This window comes from Aulonocara sp. 'chitande type north' Nkhata Bay, linkage group LG5, assembly GCF_057382095.1.
Source record: "Aulonocara sp. 'chitande type north' Nkhata Bay isolate Kocher_YH1m ecotype deep benthic linkage group LG5, A_spYH_male_GT1.1, whole genome shotgun sequence".
Lineage (NCBI taxonomy): Eukaryota > Metazoa > Chordata > Actinopteri > Cichliformes > Cichlidae > Aulonocara > Aulonocara sp. 'chitande type north' Nkhata Bay.
The window spans coordinates 27,373,410-27,390,432 of NC_141348.1; the positions used below are offsets into that span (position 1 = coordinate 27,373,410).

Sequence of the window (17,023 nt, forward strand, 5' to 3'; positions counted from 1 at the left end):
ATGGGGATCTTTTTACCCTGAATGGGACTGAATGACACTCTCCTCTACGTACCAGTAAATACGAACACTAAACATTATGTCTGTCTATGTGTTTTACTGTCACACAGCTGATTACTGCATTTTTATTGTTTATTGTCAAACTGACCTGGTATCCAGCTCAAATGGGCATTATGATTCACCACGGCTGATTCTATTCTTGCTCACTATTGTGTCTTACGAGAAAAAGTGGGATGGTGCTCCCAAACAAAGCAAGAGAGAGCAGAATTGCATGATGCTGCACAGATTGCCTTCTGACTTCTCTTCCTTGACTAAATTTAAACACAGTACTTACAATGTAGTAGTAATAATAATAATAAATGATATTTAAAGTTTTTCAAAGAAACCTGTTAGAGAATATCTGGCATAGCCCTGTTTTTCACAAGAGCTCCTTGAAATGACACATCTCACTGAATAGCAAAATGGGATTTGCAGCCTCAGAATATTGTACCATTTATGGCCCCAAACTCAGGCTTATGCACAGGCCTTTGTGTCCATGAATCACCCTGACTCCAGTTTCCAACTGGGTTGCGCTCTTGGGGTCAAACAGATCGACAGAGTCTAAACAAACATAGGGGGGCCTCGGTCTTGATTCACTCAGGAGCTGTAAGGGCAACACCTGCTTGTTGGTTTTCAGCTCCTCCGTGCGAGTCGCTGACCTCCCGCTCTTTCTGTCTCTCCTTTTTTGTAAGGTGTCTGTGTAAAAGAGTGGAGGCTTTCACAGGAAAAAAGATGAGATTGGGCTAGAAGAGACACGCTGCATGCCACATTAAGGAATTATTTCAGGGAAGATTAAGCACCGTAAGGGGTTTAGGAATTGGGCTGCCCATAAATGCCCTGGTTAGCTGCCAGCAACCTCTGAAGAGGGAATGTACAGTCTCCTTGTCGTCGCTTAGTCTGAAGTCTCTCTGAGAGACCTGACCTTTTCATTTGTGCTTGGTGATTTTGTACATTTAACACTTTTCCCTCCCAACTGTAATGAGGAATGTGGGATATCAAAATAATTTGATCTCTCACAGCTGGTGCTAATATCAGTGTCCAAAAAATGTTACTGCTTGTCTGTCACCTGTTAATTTCACCACATCAGAGTCCCTGCATATTATATAATAACAGAGGTACAGATGAAGGTATGTTCAGCTTTAGGAGATACTGTTGAATTATAAGATGATGTGCACAACATAGATGCATTTAGAGTGCTGGTGCATTTTGTGATATAAGCAAGAAAAAGTCATTGATGTGTTTCTGGTGTATATGTATGGGATGTGTGGTGCAAGTGATCTGGATGATCCAACTTTTAAGCAGGTGTCTGCAAACGGAGCCAGATGACAAGCGGATGTTTAGGCTGACAGAGCCATCTGAATCTGCTGAGAGACATACATGAAATTGTTCCGGCTCATCTGTGTTTATTGGAGAAACTGCTTCTTGACATCCATCGCCTTTGTCTGGAAAAGTTATGTTACTCCCCAAAGTGCAGCTAAAGCCTGATTGCAGATACACATAAGCCATCTTATATTTTCACACCCCGAGGCATCTCTCCCTTGCCTAAGCTGATCTTCTGTCTTTTTATCGTACATCTGTTGAAAGTTAGTAAATGTTATGAATGTTATTGAGTAAGGGTGCAACTACTGGCGTTCTAAATGATTGATTAAGCATTTAATGATTATTTTCTTTAAAAGAATGAGTGAGTAATTTAGTCCAATAATATTTTGAAATTCTGGAAAATGCTCAACACAGTTTCAGAGAATCAAGTAAGTAAAGAACAAAAATAAAAGGGTAATTGAAACCGGTAAGTTGGCTTTCTTGCAAATGTTATTAGGTCAGTCTCTGCTTTAATCAAAGATAAGCACTTCACTGAGAATGTAGATCTCAGAGAAAGCCAAAGTATTCAGACAGGCCGGGAACAGTCTTGCATTCCTAAGAGACATCTCGCCTTCTGGCTGCCAAACTCCTTGAGATCTTCTACAACTGGTGATGCCATTTGATTCGTGAGTAGGAGATACTGATACGTGTCTGTTATCTCACTAACTTACTTAAGAACAGGTTAAGTGTGTAGCACTTCTTACTGCTTGTTGCTCAAACAGTAAGAAGTGAACCAATGCCATGACACTAAAGGACCGAGATTAAATCCAAAGTTACCTCACCATCACCCAAATCCTGTTTTTTAGTACAACCTCACATCTTCATTTTGATATTTCTGCCTGGCTGTCTGTTAAACAGAAAACAAAAGAGCGAATCTTTTGGTGTTCTGACTGTTACATTTTTTAGTTGAAATGTAAAACACAGTATGAAAGTACAGTGCATAACACAACTAAAATGTGAGTTGTCAGTTTTATTTTTTTGGAAATCATACTGATGTTTCTGTTTAAGCTGTACCGGGCATGCTGAGACCCTCACTATGACCGTATATGGCTAATAAAGGGCATCGGAACCACCAGCCTGATGATGATTGGATATGCTGTTTCTGGTTGGATTAAACAGACAAAAATGCACACGTGGCACAAGATGCTAAGTTAAACTGGCTGACCTCTTTGCAATCATCTTATGAAGGATTTCCATTTGGATTCCTTGGATGATTAGCTGGCTCGACTGTGTTTTGTTGACTCCCAGTGTCCACATGCTGCAGGAACTGCAATGATAGGCATAAGTCCTTTGAACCTGTCATCACTAAGTACTGTATTCTGCTCAGGACAGTGCAGGTCTGGCTTAAACAGCTGTGTGTGGCTTCACATAGATATTACTCTCCACACACATGAGCATACATGTAGACAGGTACACTGCAGCACCCATGTACTACATGAGTACAGGCACAGTTCGAGCTGGAGGGCTGTCATGATTAATGTGAGTGTTGTGAGAGTTTATGGAATGTGATCGTTTACCTTTGAGGTGAATTCACATGCTCAAAGCTACCTAGTGGCTCCCACTGTTTATAAGTTCTGGGATTCCTTAAATTTCTCATCTTAACAGTTTGACTCACGGGGATTTAAGGACTCGGGGTCGCTTGTCAAAGAGATGGATGAGCCTGACCTGTGCCTCTGTGAATTTCAATCGTAACTCACCACGACACATCTGTACAGTCACAGTTTACGACAATAAACAAAAGTTCAGCTCTGCGATCGATGACATTTCCAGGTGATGTTCTCTGACTGCATGAGGAAGAGGGCAGTTTCCCGTGAAAGTCATACAAGCTGTTGTGATCAATCATAGTTAAAAGTCACGGAAACTACTGTTTAGAAATTTCTTGGTGAAAAAACCTTGTTTGTCTTCTCAAAGCCAAGGGGCAGATTCCACTTACATTTGTTAGTGTGAATGGAGGAGAATTCAGGTTCCTCTTTAGTCAGACGTTAATAGGCTGGTGATACGTTTTTGATAGAAAGAGGTCAGTTTAAGAAATCGCAGATGCTGACGTGTCCTGACAACAGCCAGGTGTCTCTGCTTCTCTCATCTATTTATTCTTTCCTCTTGTCTTTCCACATACAGCGGTGTGTAGCTACGGTGTTTGCTTCAACGGGGGCCAGTGTCGGGAAGGATCCACCCAGCTCTGTGATTGTCCCGCAGGGTTCAGCGGCCCCAGCTGTCAGTACGGTGAGTACAGACATCCTTGTAGCGTTTCATATTCAGATTCTTCTCTTTTCTTCTCTTTCTTTTATGCTTGTTTTATTGCCCATTCTTTGTTGTTGTGTTTCTTACATTTGTTACATGTTTTCAGAGTTTAGTAATAAAGCAACATGTAGAGTTAAAGAACCCATTCTCAGCTCTCATTGGACGGAGGTTGGGGGTTGAAAAGTAACTACAGTAATAGCAGGAATCAAGAAAACACCTTACAGACAGATTGAAATTGATTAGTAGGTCACTATTTAATTAAAAAAACAGCAACCCCTGACTGTTTTCTGGAGCCTACATTTCTGATCCACTTCAGTCAGACTGCCAGGCCTCCCCCTGAACTCTGTTGAAGTGATAGCCTTTCTGTAGAGTGAATAGGGAATCTCCTCACATCAGCACTTGGCTTACTTACCAGAAACCTAAGTATTTTATCAGCATCTCCATTGTTAAATTTGAGCTATTGAAGTAACACAGTGGAAGATTCTGTTGTTTTTCGGATAACACCACACGGCAGGAAATTCCTTTTCGGTGTCAAGTTTTTGTTAGAATTGTCCGTGTCGCCCTCGATTCAGACCCTCCCAAATGTTACAGACTTTGTTGCACAAGTTCTAACTGCAGAGGCCGAGTAAACATCACGCTTTTGTTAGGTCTAATCTGCTTTTACGCACTCTGGACAGGATCCAGAATCCTTCACCTTCATCTCAAACTTACCCACTTCTTAATCAACACGTGATTTTCTCAAGACTTCACTGGTGGAACGTGTAGTTTTACAGCCTTCTTGGCTGTGGCTCATGATTAGCCATTGAGGAATCAAAGGTTTCGGTGGCAGCTAAGCTGACCTGTCTCACTTCTGATTACTTCATACTTGAATGAGAGATTAACCATTAAGACAAAGGGATCCGTAAATACACATGCCCACTGAGATCCTGTCCAGCAAAGCTTAGGACCACTCGGTGCCTTAAAGAGGAGGGCTTTAAGAATATTGAAACCATCTGCTTAGGATGATGTTCATCAGTGTTCATGCAAAAAAAAGTATAGGTTTGCCTAAAATGGAGCATATAAACATATTCAGAGGCATGATCGTCTCAGCATAAACAACTAGAAACCCGCTGACTCTGTTTTATAGCTCTGCATTCTCTGTGGATGTAATAATGTATCTGAATGACATGTATTTGGCTTCTTTTATGTTATGTTTATGAATGATAGGATGCTCGCCCTCTTTTGTCTCCGTAGTAGAAGCTCATCAGTCATTCTGAACAGAGCAGTAGCGTGTTTTTTAGTAACACACAATGATAAATCACAGATATGGAGTGTTGAAATGAGGGTGAGTGCGCACAGCATGGTGCAATGCACAGGTTTTGCTCCTCACTATAACAAATAGTATGAAGTTGTGGGAATGATGGTGGCAATCAGCAAGACTTAATCATGAAAAACACAGCTGATGTCTAAATAAGTCCTTAGTGGATCAGTAAGTGATCAGAACAAAAAATGCAATCAAGTAAAAACACCTCTGTTCACTGCACTAGTTGGCTTTTGAAAATATACAACACGCACAGTCTCACCCCTCCTGTTGCTACATTTTAATACTGATTTATCTACTCATTTTAAGTTATGAAATAAAACATAAATATGGGATTTAAAAAACATTAATCTGACACTCGAGTATTCTCTTATGTTTCCAATATGGGGGCTCTGGCAGTCCTTCACCTTCTAACAAGGTGCATAAAGAGGGGAAGAAACCTTCAGAGATTACCTTCAGTTTCTTTTTTTGAAGACAGACATATTTTATCCCTGTCATTGTTCCCCAAACACACTCATTCATGTACGACGTAAAATGCTAAATAGAAATGATTGTTGTGGCTTTTACACACAGGCACACACAGACACACAGTCATAGTAATAATGTTGGATGTTTTGTTTGGACCAATAAACTCTCCACATAACCTAAAAGTCACTTTTAAGGCCCATCCTGTTTTCTATCCAGCCTGTTTCTTTCCATTTCCAAACACTCTGACTCGCCACTGTTGTTTTTCATTGTGAATGATAACTGTCATCAGTGGATACCTAGGGGGCATTTGCTGGTGGGTAGCTATTTAGAGATTATTAGCCTGTAAGCACTCAGGCAGCTATATTTCTCTGTGATTGGCCCTAAATGAGCTGCTGGATGAAGGGTGTGAGGCTGTCAGTTGATTCCTCCTGTCCAGGGGCAATGCTTAAGTTGGTGGGAGGTGGACACAGGCGCTATTGGTGGTACTACATGTACCAAATACGGGTCAGGTCAAAAAGTCCAAAGGCCAAAGACAATAACTTAAGAGTACAAGGTGGATCATTGGAGACTGGTGGCTCATTAATAGGATCGCTTTAATGAATGACTCTGTTCACTGAGTGACTGCTCTGATATATTGATCAGTCCTTCCGAGCATTCCTGCGGTGGTCAAACACATAGCCTTTCGTCGTTGTCACGTTCTTGAGCTCTGGATGAATAACCCTTGTAAAGATTTGAGCGTGCTCCTCACACAAGTTGCCATTATAACGCACTTATTGCTGCGGTCCACACGCTTCTCACAGCTGTCAGCCCCTGTTTGCTCTCTGTTAAGATGTAAGAAAAGAAAAGAAAAGAAAAAAACAACAACCTTGAAGCCACAGTGGAGGATGTGGCCAAGGATGAATGTGTGTAGCCACACTTCACTCAAAGATTCACTCATCATTTCGGACAGCTCTCAACAGCATTCCTCTGCAGCTGCACGTGGTGATTCCCCCTTGGAGAGCTTCTGATGTGGTTTGTCCGTGTTTGTGTATAGCAATTGGATTGTGTTTATGTCTTCAAAGGGGCCAATTAGTCCTCTGCTCTCAATAGTTGTCTGTAGCCGTCATCTATTTTGTTTTTAGGACAGCATTGTGTCCTGGTTGTGTGTAAGACAATAATTACTATTTTTTTGTGTTTGTACCTCAACTATGTGGTTAAGCAGGAACTGGTGCCTAGAGGCCTTCCTAGTCCTTTGATAGATAGTAAATCACATTTTTGAAAGGGTCAGCCTCCACTTACAAAACACAGTGGATACAGTGTTATATTTAATAGTTGCATAATTTGACATGACTGATGGAGACCAGTGATATTCGCTTGCAAATCGATGTCCTGTAATTTTGTGGTTTGTTTGTTTGCGTTAAATATTTCTGAGAACCAATCAAAATTTGACAGCAGTTCTGATGAAGCAGCTGATTTATAAGGCTGTATTTACACTGCTTACAGCCACATCATTCGGCTAATTTATGAGTAAATCTTCTGTTTACTTAGACTGTTTATTTACTCCTCAATACAACACAGTTCCCAATTAAAGCAGAATGAGGTCTATAATGCAAATAAAAACTACCTATAATATAAATCTCTGTCTTTGTCCACAAGACATCAACCAAATTGGCACACGCGTACATCTTAGGCCTCCGAAGGTTGCTATCTGTATCTGATATTAGGACATCATTATGTTCCCCAGCAGCCAACCGTCCAACAGGGTAAAGTGATCCAAAAGATTTGGAATGTGTCCACCTATAACACCTTATGAAAGCATGGTATCACTTTCATTTCATGTCAATAACATGTATGAAAATGTTGGAGCGTTTCAGCAGTGAAGCGGAAACTTATAGCGTACCTTCTTTTTTGTATGAGCTAAGGTCCGTTTAAAAAAACAAAAAAACAAAAAAGAAACCCAGCTCTTCTACTCATCTTGTCTATATCCAAAGGGATTTAGTCACTTGGTCCCTGATGTACTTTATATCCCACCTGTCATCAGTAGGCAAGTGGTATCCTCTGGGATCAGCGGCGTCCAAGGCTTTCAGACCCCTGGCAAGGCAGATGTCTTCATACCAGCTGACATCTGACTCAGCTAGAAACAGACAGATAGACAGAGAGGCTGACAAACACTCTTTGTAACATGAAACTTTACTATGTTGAAGAAGCTTTAAATGTCTTGTAAAAATGCTTTTTGTATCAGATCCATCTGGTGAAAGGCGATGCAGTTATCACTGAACCAATGGCTCATGTGACAACTTGTTTTAGAGTTATTTGACACAAATATGAGGAGTCTGTGATATTAAAGTAAAACCGTTGAAAGCGAAGTAAAAGGTTTTCCAGATTTGATGGTGTTTGCTCAATTCCCACAATGTGCATAATGCCGTGTGCGGTAGACTTCTTTGCTGAGTCCAAAGAAGAGCTGAAATAGCTCTTTCTGTGTTACAGTATGAGTTTCATTTAGATTAGATTAGATTAGATTAGATTAGATTAGATTAGATTAGATTAGATTAGATTAGATAGAACTTTATTAATCCCTCGGGTGGGTTCCTCTGGGAAATTCGATTTCCAAAAAAAGCACAGCACCGACAGAAGTTACAGAGTTACAGAATATTATATATATATATATATATATATATACACACACACACACACACACACACACACACACACACACACATATATATAAATACAGAGACAATATAAATAAAATATACAAAGGGGATAAATAGAATAAATAGGAATAAAAAATAAAAATACAAGTGAATTGCACATTTCAAGTATTGAGTCTATTGCACCGTTGACTATTTACAAAAGTATTGCACAAAAGGTATTGCACAGTGAGGTGAAGAGGCACTACAGCTTAGTTGTTCCCCCCTCCTTTGTCCTCCTGTTTCCCCTCCCTCTCCCCTCCAGGGAGGAGTTAAACAGTCTGATGGCGTGTGGGACAAAGGAGTTTTTAAGTCTGTTAGTTCTTGTCTTGGGGAGAAGCAACCTGTCACTGAACAGACTCTTCTGGTTGTTAATGGCCGTGTGCAGAGGATGTCTGGCATTGTCCATAATGTCCATCAGTTTCTTTAATGTCCTTTTCTCTGCCACTGTCACCAGAGTGTCCAGCTTCATGCCGACCACAGAGCTAGCCCTCCTGATCAGTTTCTCCAGCCTGGATGAGTCCTTCTTTGCTGTGCTGCTCCCCCAGCACACCACAGCATAGAAAAGTACTCCAGCAACCACCGACTGGTAAAACATCCTCAGGAGCTTCCTGCAGATGTTAAAAGACCTCAGCCTCCTGAGGAAGTACAGTCGGCTTTGGGCTTTTTTATACAGGTGCTCTGTGTTGCATGACCAGTCCAGTTTATTGTCCACCCACAGCCCGAGGTACTTGTACTTGTTGACCACCTCCACCTCCTCCCCCTCTATCTGAACCGGCAGTGGACCTGCTCTAGACCTCCCGAAGTCCACAACCAGTTCCTTAGTCTTTGAGGTGTTGAGTTGCAGGTGGTTTGTGTGACTCCATGCGACAAAGTTCCTCACCAGACTTCTGTACTCCTCTTCCTGATCATCCCAGATACACCCCATGATGGCTGTGTCATCTGCAAACTTCTGAATGTGGCATAATTCAGAGTTGTAGCAGAAGTCAGAGGTGTACAGGGTGAAGAGAAGAGGGGACAGCACAGTTCCCTGTGGTGCTCCTGTGCTGCTGACCACTGTGTCAGACGTGATGTCCTTCAGCCTGACGTACTGTGGTCTGTCGGTGAGGTAGTCGGAGATCCAAGCCACCAGGCAGGGGTCCACCTCCATCCTGTTCAGTTTTTCTTGAAGCATACAGGGCCGGATGGTATTAAAGGCACTGGAAAAGTCAAGAAACAGGATCCTGACCGTGCCTTTTCCCCCATCCAGGTGTGAGTGGGCTCTGTGTAGGAGGTACAGGATGGCATCCTCCACTCCGACACCCGCCTTGTATGCAAACTGTAGTGGGTCCTGGGCATGTTGTACCTGTGGTCGGAGGAGGTTGAGGAAGAGCCGCTCTAGAGTCTTCATAAGATGTGACGTCAGTGCCACCGGTCGGAAGTCATTCAGCTCATTGGGCCGGTTCTTTTTGGGGACCGGGACGATGCAGGATGTCTTCCATAGGGCGGGCACTCTCCCCAGTCGCAGACTGAGGTTGAAGACTCGTTGTAGCGGCTCCCCAAGTTCAGCAGCACACGCCTTTAGCATCCTAGGACACACCTTGTCTGGGCCTGCTGCCTTTCTGGGGCGAAGCTTCCTCAGTTGTCTCCTGACCTGATCCACTGTGACACTGGGAGATGTTTGGGAGGAGGGGAGGGGGGGAGATGTCTTGCTGCTGAGAGAGGGATTGGAGGAGGGGGGTGTCATGGTGTCAGGAAGGGGGGGAAGCGAGGGAGGTAGGAGAGTGGGGATTGGACTCTGTAGAGAAGGTGAGGGTGGGGGGGTTGTGGGCTGGTCAAACCTGTTGAAGAAGTTGTTGAGTTCGTTTGCCTTCTCCACAGTCCCCCCCCACTGTGCTTTTCTTGGTGTTGTGGCCTGTGATGGTTTTCACACCATTCCAGACCTCCCTCATATTGTTCCTCTCCAACTTCTGCTCCACCTTCCTCCTGTAGGTGTCCTTTGCTTCCCTCAGGCAGCGTTTCACCTCCCGCTGTGCTGCCTTCATCTCCTCCTTCACTTTGCTCCTGAAAGCCTTCTTCTTCATGTTGAGGACAGCTTTGACTTCCTGTGTTACCCACGGTTTGTTATTAGGATAACACTGTACCGTCTTAGCAGGGGCGACCGTGTCCACACAAAAGTTGAGGTAGTCTGTAAGACAGTGTGTCGCCCCCTCTATGTCCGCACCATGTGGGCTCAGGAGCACATCCCAGTCTGTGGTGTCATAACAGTCCCTCAGAGCATCCTCCTTTTCTGGGGTCCATCTCCGGATGGAGCGCGTTGTGACCGGCTGCCTTTGGACGAGGGGTGTGTATTGTGGCTGTAGGTAAACCAGGTTGTGGTCTGACTTCCCTAGTGGGGGGAGGGGGGTGGCTCTGTATGCATCTCTCACATTAGCATACAGTAGGTCAATTGTCCTGTTGCTCCTTGTGGGACAATTCACAAACTGGTGAAAAGCAGCCAGAGTAGAGTCCAGTGTGGCATGGTTAAAGTCTCCAGATATAATAATGAAAGCCTCAGGGTTTTGTGTCTGAAGTCTTGCTGTGACTGTGTGTATTTTCTCACAGGCAGCTGTTGCGTCGGCCCTCGGAGGGCCTTGTTCTGAGCCATAAGCTCATATCTTGCCTCAGTTTGTGGTCACTGCGATGCCAGAAGCACCAGCTTGTTCTAGACATCACTCAAGAAGAACTGTACTGTACTGATAGCTATCATCGTTAACATTGTTCTCTAAGGCTCTAAGGCATGCTTTTCTCAGCCACTGCCATGTTAAGCTTTCAGTCAATCCAAATGCTTTCAGTCAATCATTCCAAGTTTCTTCGAGTAATCCATTCAGAGCGGGGTAAAGTTAAATAACAATTATTTTCTCCTTTTAATAGAACAGCAAAGGGATCAGTTAGAACAAGGAGATTTTGTAAAAAGTAATACATACAGCCTAATACTGCTAACAGAGTCTGTTTCAGTCAGAGAGCTCGCCTAGGTTTTAGTGTGGCTTATACAGTTGATTAAAGCTCTAAATAATGAGGTCAGCTATTTCTGTGGGGACTTTCGGTGCATGACGCGTCCTCCACAGTCTAGTGGCTGGTGCTGAAATACAACGGGGACACACTGAGAAGCTCACTCTAATCAGCTTATCTGACATAATTGATTATTTTTCCACTGAGTATGCTTTTCATAAGTTTTCTGAATCTTTCACTGAGATATTTTGTGATGTCATATCACATGGGTCATGATTGTATAATAAACTGGGGTGAAAAGTAACAACTCTACTGTAATCGAGTACAATTTTAATACTTTACACAGTCAAATTAAATAGCAAAACATGAAGCTTTTTTTACTTTATTATATGTTTTGGCAGTAAATACATTGTTAGGATTATCTACCTACTATAACGCTGTGCTGTATATCTGCATCTGTATTTGATGCTCAGTACTTTTTATGTACTAAAAGTTGAATTTTTCTGATAATGCTTTTGTAATTTTCCCTCAGTATTGCATTAAATGCAGGACATTTACTTCAGAGAGGAAACCAAATGGGTCAAATCCTCATTTGTTTTAATGCAGAGGTCTTCTTACCTTTACTGTTCCTTTAATCTTGTTCTGGCTTTGTGAAGTTTTTTGGTCGCATGTTTCAAGGTCGGAGCAGCAACCCTGGAGCTATTGTTGGAATTTATAGTCTTGTTAAAGGTCACTTGTTGAATTCCACACAGCTGGTGATGTACACAGACTTGAACTAAAGCCATCTGGTCAAGGGGCTATAAGCAGAAAATGTCTTAAGTGTCTTCTGGCATTTAAAGAAAGAACAATAGAAAAATAACAAGGTAACCAAAATGTCATATTTTTCATTTTTAAAGTATAAGTCATGGTACCTTGGCAGTTCAGAGGGATGTGATCGTGAGTGGAAACTTTAAATCATAGAAGGAAGAAACCTTCAGACCATATCACATACAGGCTTTTCTTTAACAAGTTATATGGTCTCCATACAGTTTATCTGCTCATGTCTTTCTTGCTGCTTCTCACCATCTCTCACTGTCTTTTTGTTAAGTCAGAAGTGTAAAACATAAGGCCCGGGGGCCAGAACAGGCTCAGCAAAACTTCCAGTCTGGCCCACTGAGAGCCTGTGGAAAATGGGAAGGAGTTCATAGATTTTGAACATTTAAGTGTAGTTTGGAAAGTTTCACTGCTTTTCCTATTGATAAAGACCTCGCCAATTTCCATTCATACTAAACAAAGTAAAGTAATAGATAAACAATTAGATAACAGAAAAGTTCCTGTTTTTCACTACCTACTATAGAAAGATCTACTGAAAATATGTCTATGCGTTGGGCTATCATAGCCTTTTCTGTAATTTTACACATTTATCATATAGAAAAAATTAAATGTACTGTTGAAATTGTAATTATTTTCCTCATATTAAGACTAAATGAGTTTCACTGGGCTGGCCCACTTAAGATCAAAGTGGGCTGAATGTGGTCCACGATGTAAAATGAGTTTGACATCCTTGTGTGAAGCTGAAGCTCTTCAGAGGGATTCATGAATCTGGTTTTCATGTAAAGTATAAGCTACAGTTTATCTGTTGTCATCATCAAGCTTTAGATTTTAAATTTAGCTCTTTTTGCAGTACTATTGTTCCTCTTCTCATAGCCATTCTACTTTGTTACTGGTCTTTCCTTAAAGACTGTAACCAGATAGGCAACAGTCCAGTTGTCTGTTTTGTTCTCCTCCCCTTGCTGCACAAAAATGTCGTTTTTCTACAGGAATTCTATTCCTGGTTCATGTCTGTTGAATTTTGATAAAAGTGCATCTCTTTCTCAAAAACCCAAGATGTATTTCTCTTTAGTGAGATTAAATGATTGTTATTCAGGGCTCCCAGATGTGAGTAACCACATTAGTGGCTGTTTGGTTGAAGGTCTATAATTGTTTCTGGGCTTTAGTCACTGACCACGTGTTTTGTTTTGTTTTTACATTTGAATGCAGCAAGGCATTGCTGTGCAAAGTTGAAGAGTATCATTAGTGTAACTGTGTCTTTAAACAATCTGATTTATGTGACACCACTGACTTTTATGGTGTCCTTCTATGCTGGAGACTGCGAGGGAGCAGAGAGAGCCAAGGTCGAGCCAGCATGTTGATGCAGTTTGTGCCCTTTTAAACTTGAGCTGGACTCACAGCAGAAGTGCTGCACGGTATCTCACCATGCCTGAAAATGTTGGGTAACTGTTTGTCACCGTTTGCTGACTGGTCTTTTTCTTGTGCTACAAGTCTCTGCATAGAGTTGATCTTTTCCCTTCGTGTTTAGGAGCACTGTGGAATGTAACGAGATCACTGCTGTCGGTATGCAGGCCTTCAGACCTTTCCCATTGTAAAAATAAATCCCTGAATGGTGGGTATGATTGAATGGTTTTTACTTGGGATCAAGAAAAATATTTGCAAAACCTCCATGCTGAGCTAGCTAAGTGCTTAAGCGACAAAGTGCTCCAAAATGAAAGTCATGTGTGCACCATGGTCTGGATATAAGATAGCTTAAATGCTCGAAACACCGACTTAGTACATAATCCCATTGTTTGACTAGCCGTAATATAGATTGGGCTTTCTTTAACTAAGGCCCAGGAGATGTTTTTGATGTGCAGTGAGCTGGTAAATGGTTCAGGAGGAAAAGGAAGAGAGTGTTCATGGTAGTTTAGGAAAAATGTAAGATTTCACAGTAAAGCTCTAAAGACTGTTTGGTGTAGTACTGCCATTTTGACAATTTGTTATGCTTTAATACTGAGTACAATATTGTTATGACTAGCGCAAAATCCTCTTTCACTTTTGGCAAATTCATCACAGAAGGGATTCCTGGAATATTGCACCTTAATTTTTTGTTCCCTTGCTCTCAAACTGCATCACAACTGGGAACGAATGGATCGGTTGGAACCCTTTAACAATGGCCCATAACTCATACGATTATCCCTCATTTTGGTCAGTGCGACCGTGAAAGACTGTAAATCCACCAGAAGATAAAGTAGCGAGATGACCAGCTGCAGCAGTTTGTCACTGATGATTGGTGTGTCCATCTTCCAAAACGAGGTCAAAAGCCTTGAGTTATCTCATATAGGGACTCATAACATTTGTTTTATCTGCTTATAATCTTACCGTTTTAGTTTTAGAGCATTTTTTAGTTGGACAAAAAAAAGAAAGCTGTAAAAGTCAAACAGCTGACAATGGCATTGTAAAAGTCTAGGGAATCTCTGACAGTTTAAATCATTCGCAGGGTTTCCCTTTTGTTCTGTGATGGGTTTAACAGGCTGCAGCTGAAAGGACCGAACAAGCTGAAGTCTGTTTTTTCACTTTGCTTGGAGAGAGTTGTGATGTCTTTCATTCTTTTCTCAAAAACACAAACGTAAGGTTAAAACAAGTTAATCAGATCTGATTTAAAAACACTGAACAAGGTCAGGTGGTTGCATAATCTTGCTATTATTGCTTCTTTTTAAAAAAAATTACGAAACACTTTCTCTCTAAAGTGGAGTTTAAATGTACCAATAAGAGTCACTGGCATGTTTTACGTTTTTTAGCATTTGAAGGTTTGATCTTGTTCTTGTAGCTTTGTTAGCAACCAACATAGCGAGAAATCTAGATGGGCTCAAATGAGGGATGCTGTGCAGTACAGGCTCAGGAAAACAGCAGCAGAAGCTTTTATTTTTCTCACACATTTTTCACCTCTTTGTTCTTTTATCTCTTTACATCCATCTCATTTCCCCTCTCTAACCTTTTTCTCTTTCTCTCACAAGCTCAAACTCAGTTGTCTCTTCTGTCTAAGAAGCATCTATTCTAGAAGCTGTAGCTAAAGTTAAATAATGGCTAAGTCTTTGGTCTGCATGGTCGCCATGTTTCTTAACCTTCATCCATTTTTTTGTGTCTTCCTAACAGTCAAAACCAAATTTTATTGAAGGTTAAATTATACATATATGAGAAAAACATATTGGCACGTTTAAGAAAATAAAACCAGCAAATGTTTGGCTTTTTCTTTTTAGATATAACTTAAAGGCATAGCAAAGATGAACACAAGTGGTTTCTCACAGGTGGCAACAGTACTGGGTAAAGAAATCCAGTAATAAATATTGATGTAAACAATAGAGAATTTATAAAATTCAAGAAGAAAACTTTCTCAAACATTTTTTGCCCTCACAGACACACATGATGCATTTTTGTGATTAGCCTGGACTTCGTTTACCGGAACATTTTTGCCATTTTAAGAACCACTTATGACAACCAGACTGTGTGTTGAAACAGGAATGAAAAAATAAAAAATAAAACCAAAACAACAACATAAGAAAGACACAGTGCAGCTGACTCAAAGCAGATTAAAACAATGATATTGAAAGTAGAGGGCGGCTCTTTTTTCTGTTAGAGCAGTTGTTTGGTCTCTCTTTCACACAAGAGGACGTCCTGTCTTCTGTTCCACACTGAAAACCAAAAATTTACGTTCAGCCCTGAGAGAGAACAGCGCTGTTCCTGTGAAGTCCTGAAAGACATGTCTAATGAGAGGGAGTGCAGTCAGGAGGAGGGGCACATCTTTGCCTACCTACCTGCCATTGCATCCTGCACGGTACCCTAATCTCCCATAATTGTCCGAGATTCTGGGCTCCCACCCCATCTCATTAGAGTCTTTACAGCATTCCTGATAAAAGGTCGCTCCTGGTCTCTCAGGGGCCGACTGCATCTAGTTTGTGTAAATCAGAAGTGACAAGAGTTTGCAAAACAGAGTTAAAGGCGTAATCAGTGTGGACTGATCCTTTCATCTGCCAGCGGTGCCCCGATTCTCCTGATCTGGGCTACCTATTAATTCAGATGAACTCTCATATCTTCTTCTCATTTTGCTTTTTTTGGCCTTTGTTTTTCTTATCAGCTCCTTGTTTATTCAACATTTTGAACCAAATCTCTGTTTTTTCCTCCATCTGTGACATTATTTCCACTGCTGTGTGTTCATATGGAAGCCATTTAGCTTCAGCAAGCATTCACCCAACAGTGTTATCTTTCACTGCGCTGCCATTCATGCTGATGTTACTTGAGGTGTGAAAAGCACATGTTAAATGTGAAGAAAAGGCCCTTTCATATACAAAGGCTGTATTTAAAAAAAAATCAGACTGTAGTTTGATTTTCTTTATCTAAGTTGAAGCTTTAAAAAGCGATAGGAATCACAAAACAAGAAAAGACGCTATAAAATATATGTGAGAGGGTGGTGCAAGTGCGATGGAGAAAGATTTATCCAGTTCTCTGTTTAGTTTATTAGCATTTGTCATAATTTTAATGTGTGGGCTGGTCGTACAGCTGAGTCGCCCTCAGAGCTGATCAGAGCGAGCTGACTCAGAAGCTGACCTTTTTTTTAAAACAGCCAACAGACCCTATGATGCATCCTGTTTATGTTAACATCTATTTCAATTTTCATTTCAATTTTAAACAATCGCAACACCAAAAAAGGCCTATGAATCACTGATCTTAATGACAAAGGTTTTGAGCTGTTCATTCATGTTCTTTAACATATATGTCATTTCAGATTAGCATTACTCAGCTTGCTGGTCGACTCACATATTAATCAACCAAGATGTCCTATGCAGAATGTCACAGCTGTGCATCAATCGATCCAAACGTCAATGTTTTCAGTGTTTATTCCTTCTCTTGACCATGGTAGCCTGTCACGTACCTGCCATTTTTTGCCCTGAAAGCACTTGGCTCTGGGCGACTTTCCCTGCACTCATGCCCTGTGCATACCTTTGTAGTGTGTGCAGCCAAGACGGAGACAGGCTGGAAACCACAACAAGTAATTTTTGGATTCCTGCAGACCTCAGTGTGCTTTCCCAGGCGCTCTAAACTCCTGGGTCAAAGCTTGAGAAGACAGGTCCTAACAGGTAGAGCGGTGAGAGAGCACGTGCATAAGGGTCAGACGGCAATCCCTCAAAGT

At 41.5% G+C, this 17,023-nt stretch overlaps 1 protein-coding gene across 2 annotated transcripts in view; it reads left to right on the forward strand.

The window, feature by feature from the left end:
- megf6b (multiple EGF-like-domains 6b) overlaps positions 1-17,023 on the forward strand; it is a 62,911-nt gene that overhangs the window by 6,754 nt on the left and 39,134 nt on the right. For both annotated transcript variants that reach the window (XM_086292655.1, XM_086292653.1), the window contains exon 4: positions 3,514-3,618. In XM_086292655.1, the coding sequence (XP_086148781.1) occupies positions 3,514-3,618 (105 nt within the window). The remainder of the gene's footprint in view (positions 1-3,513; positions 3,619-17,023) is intronic.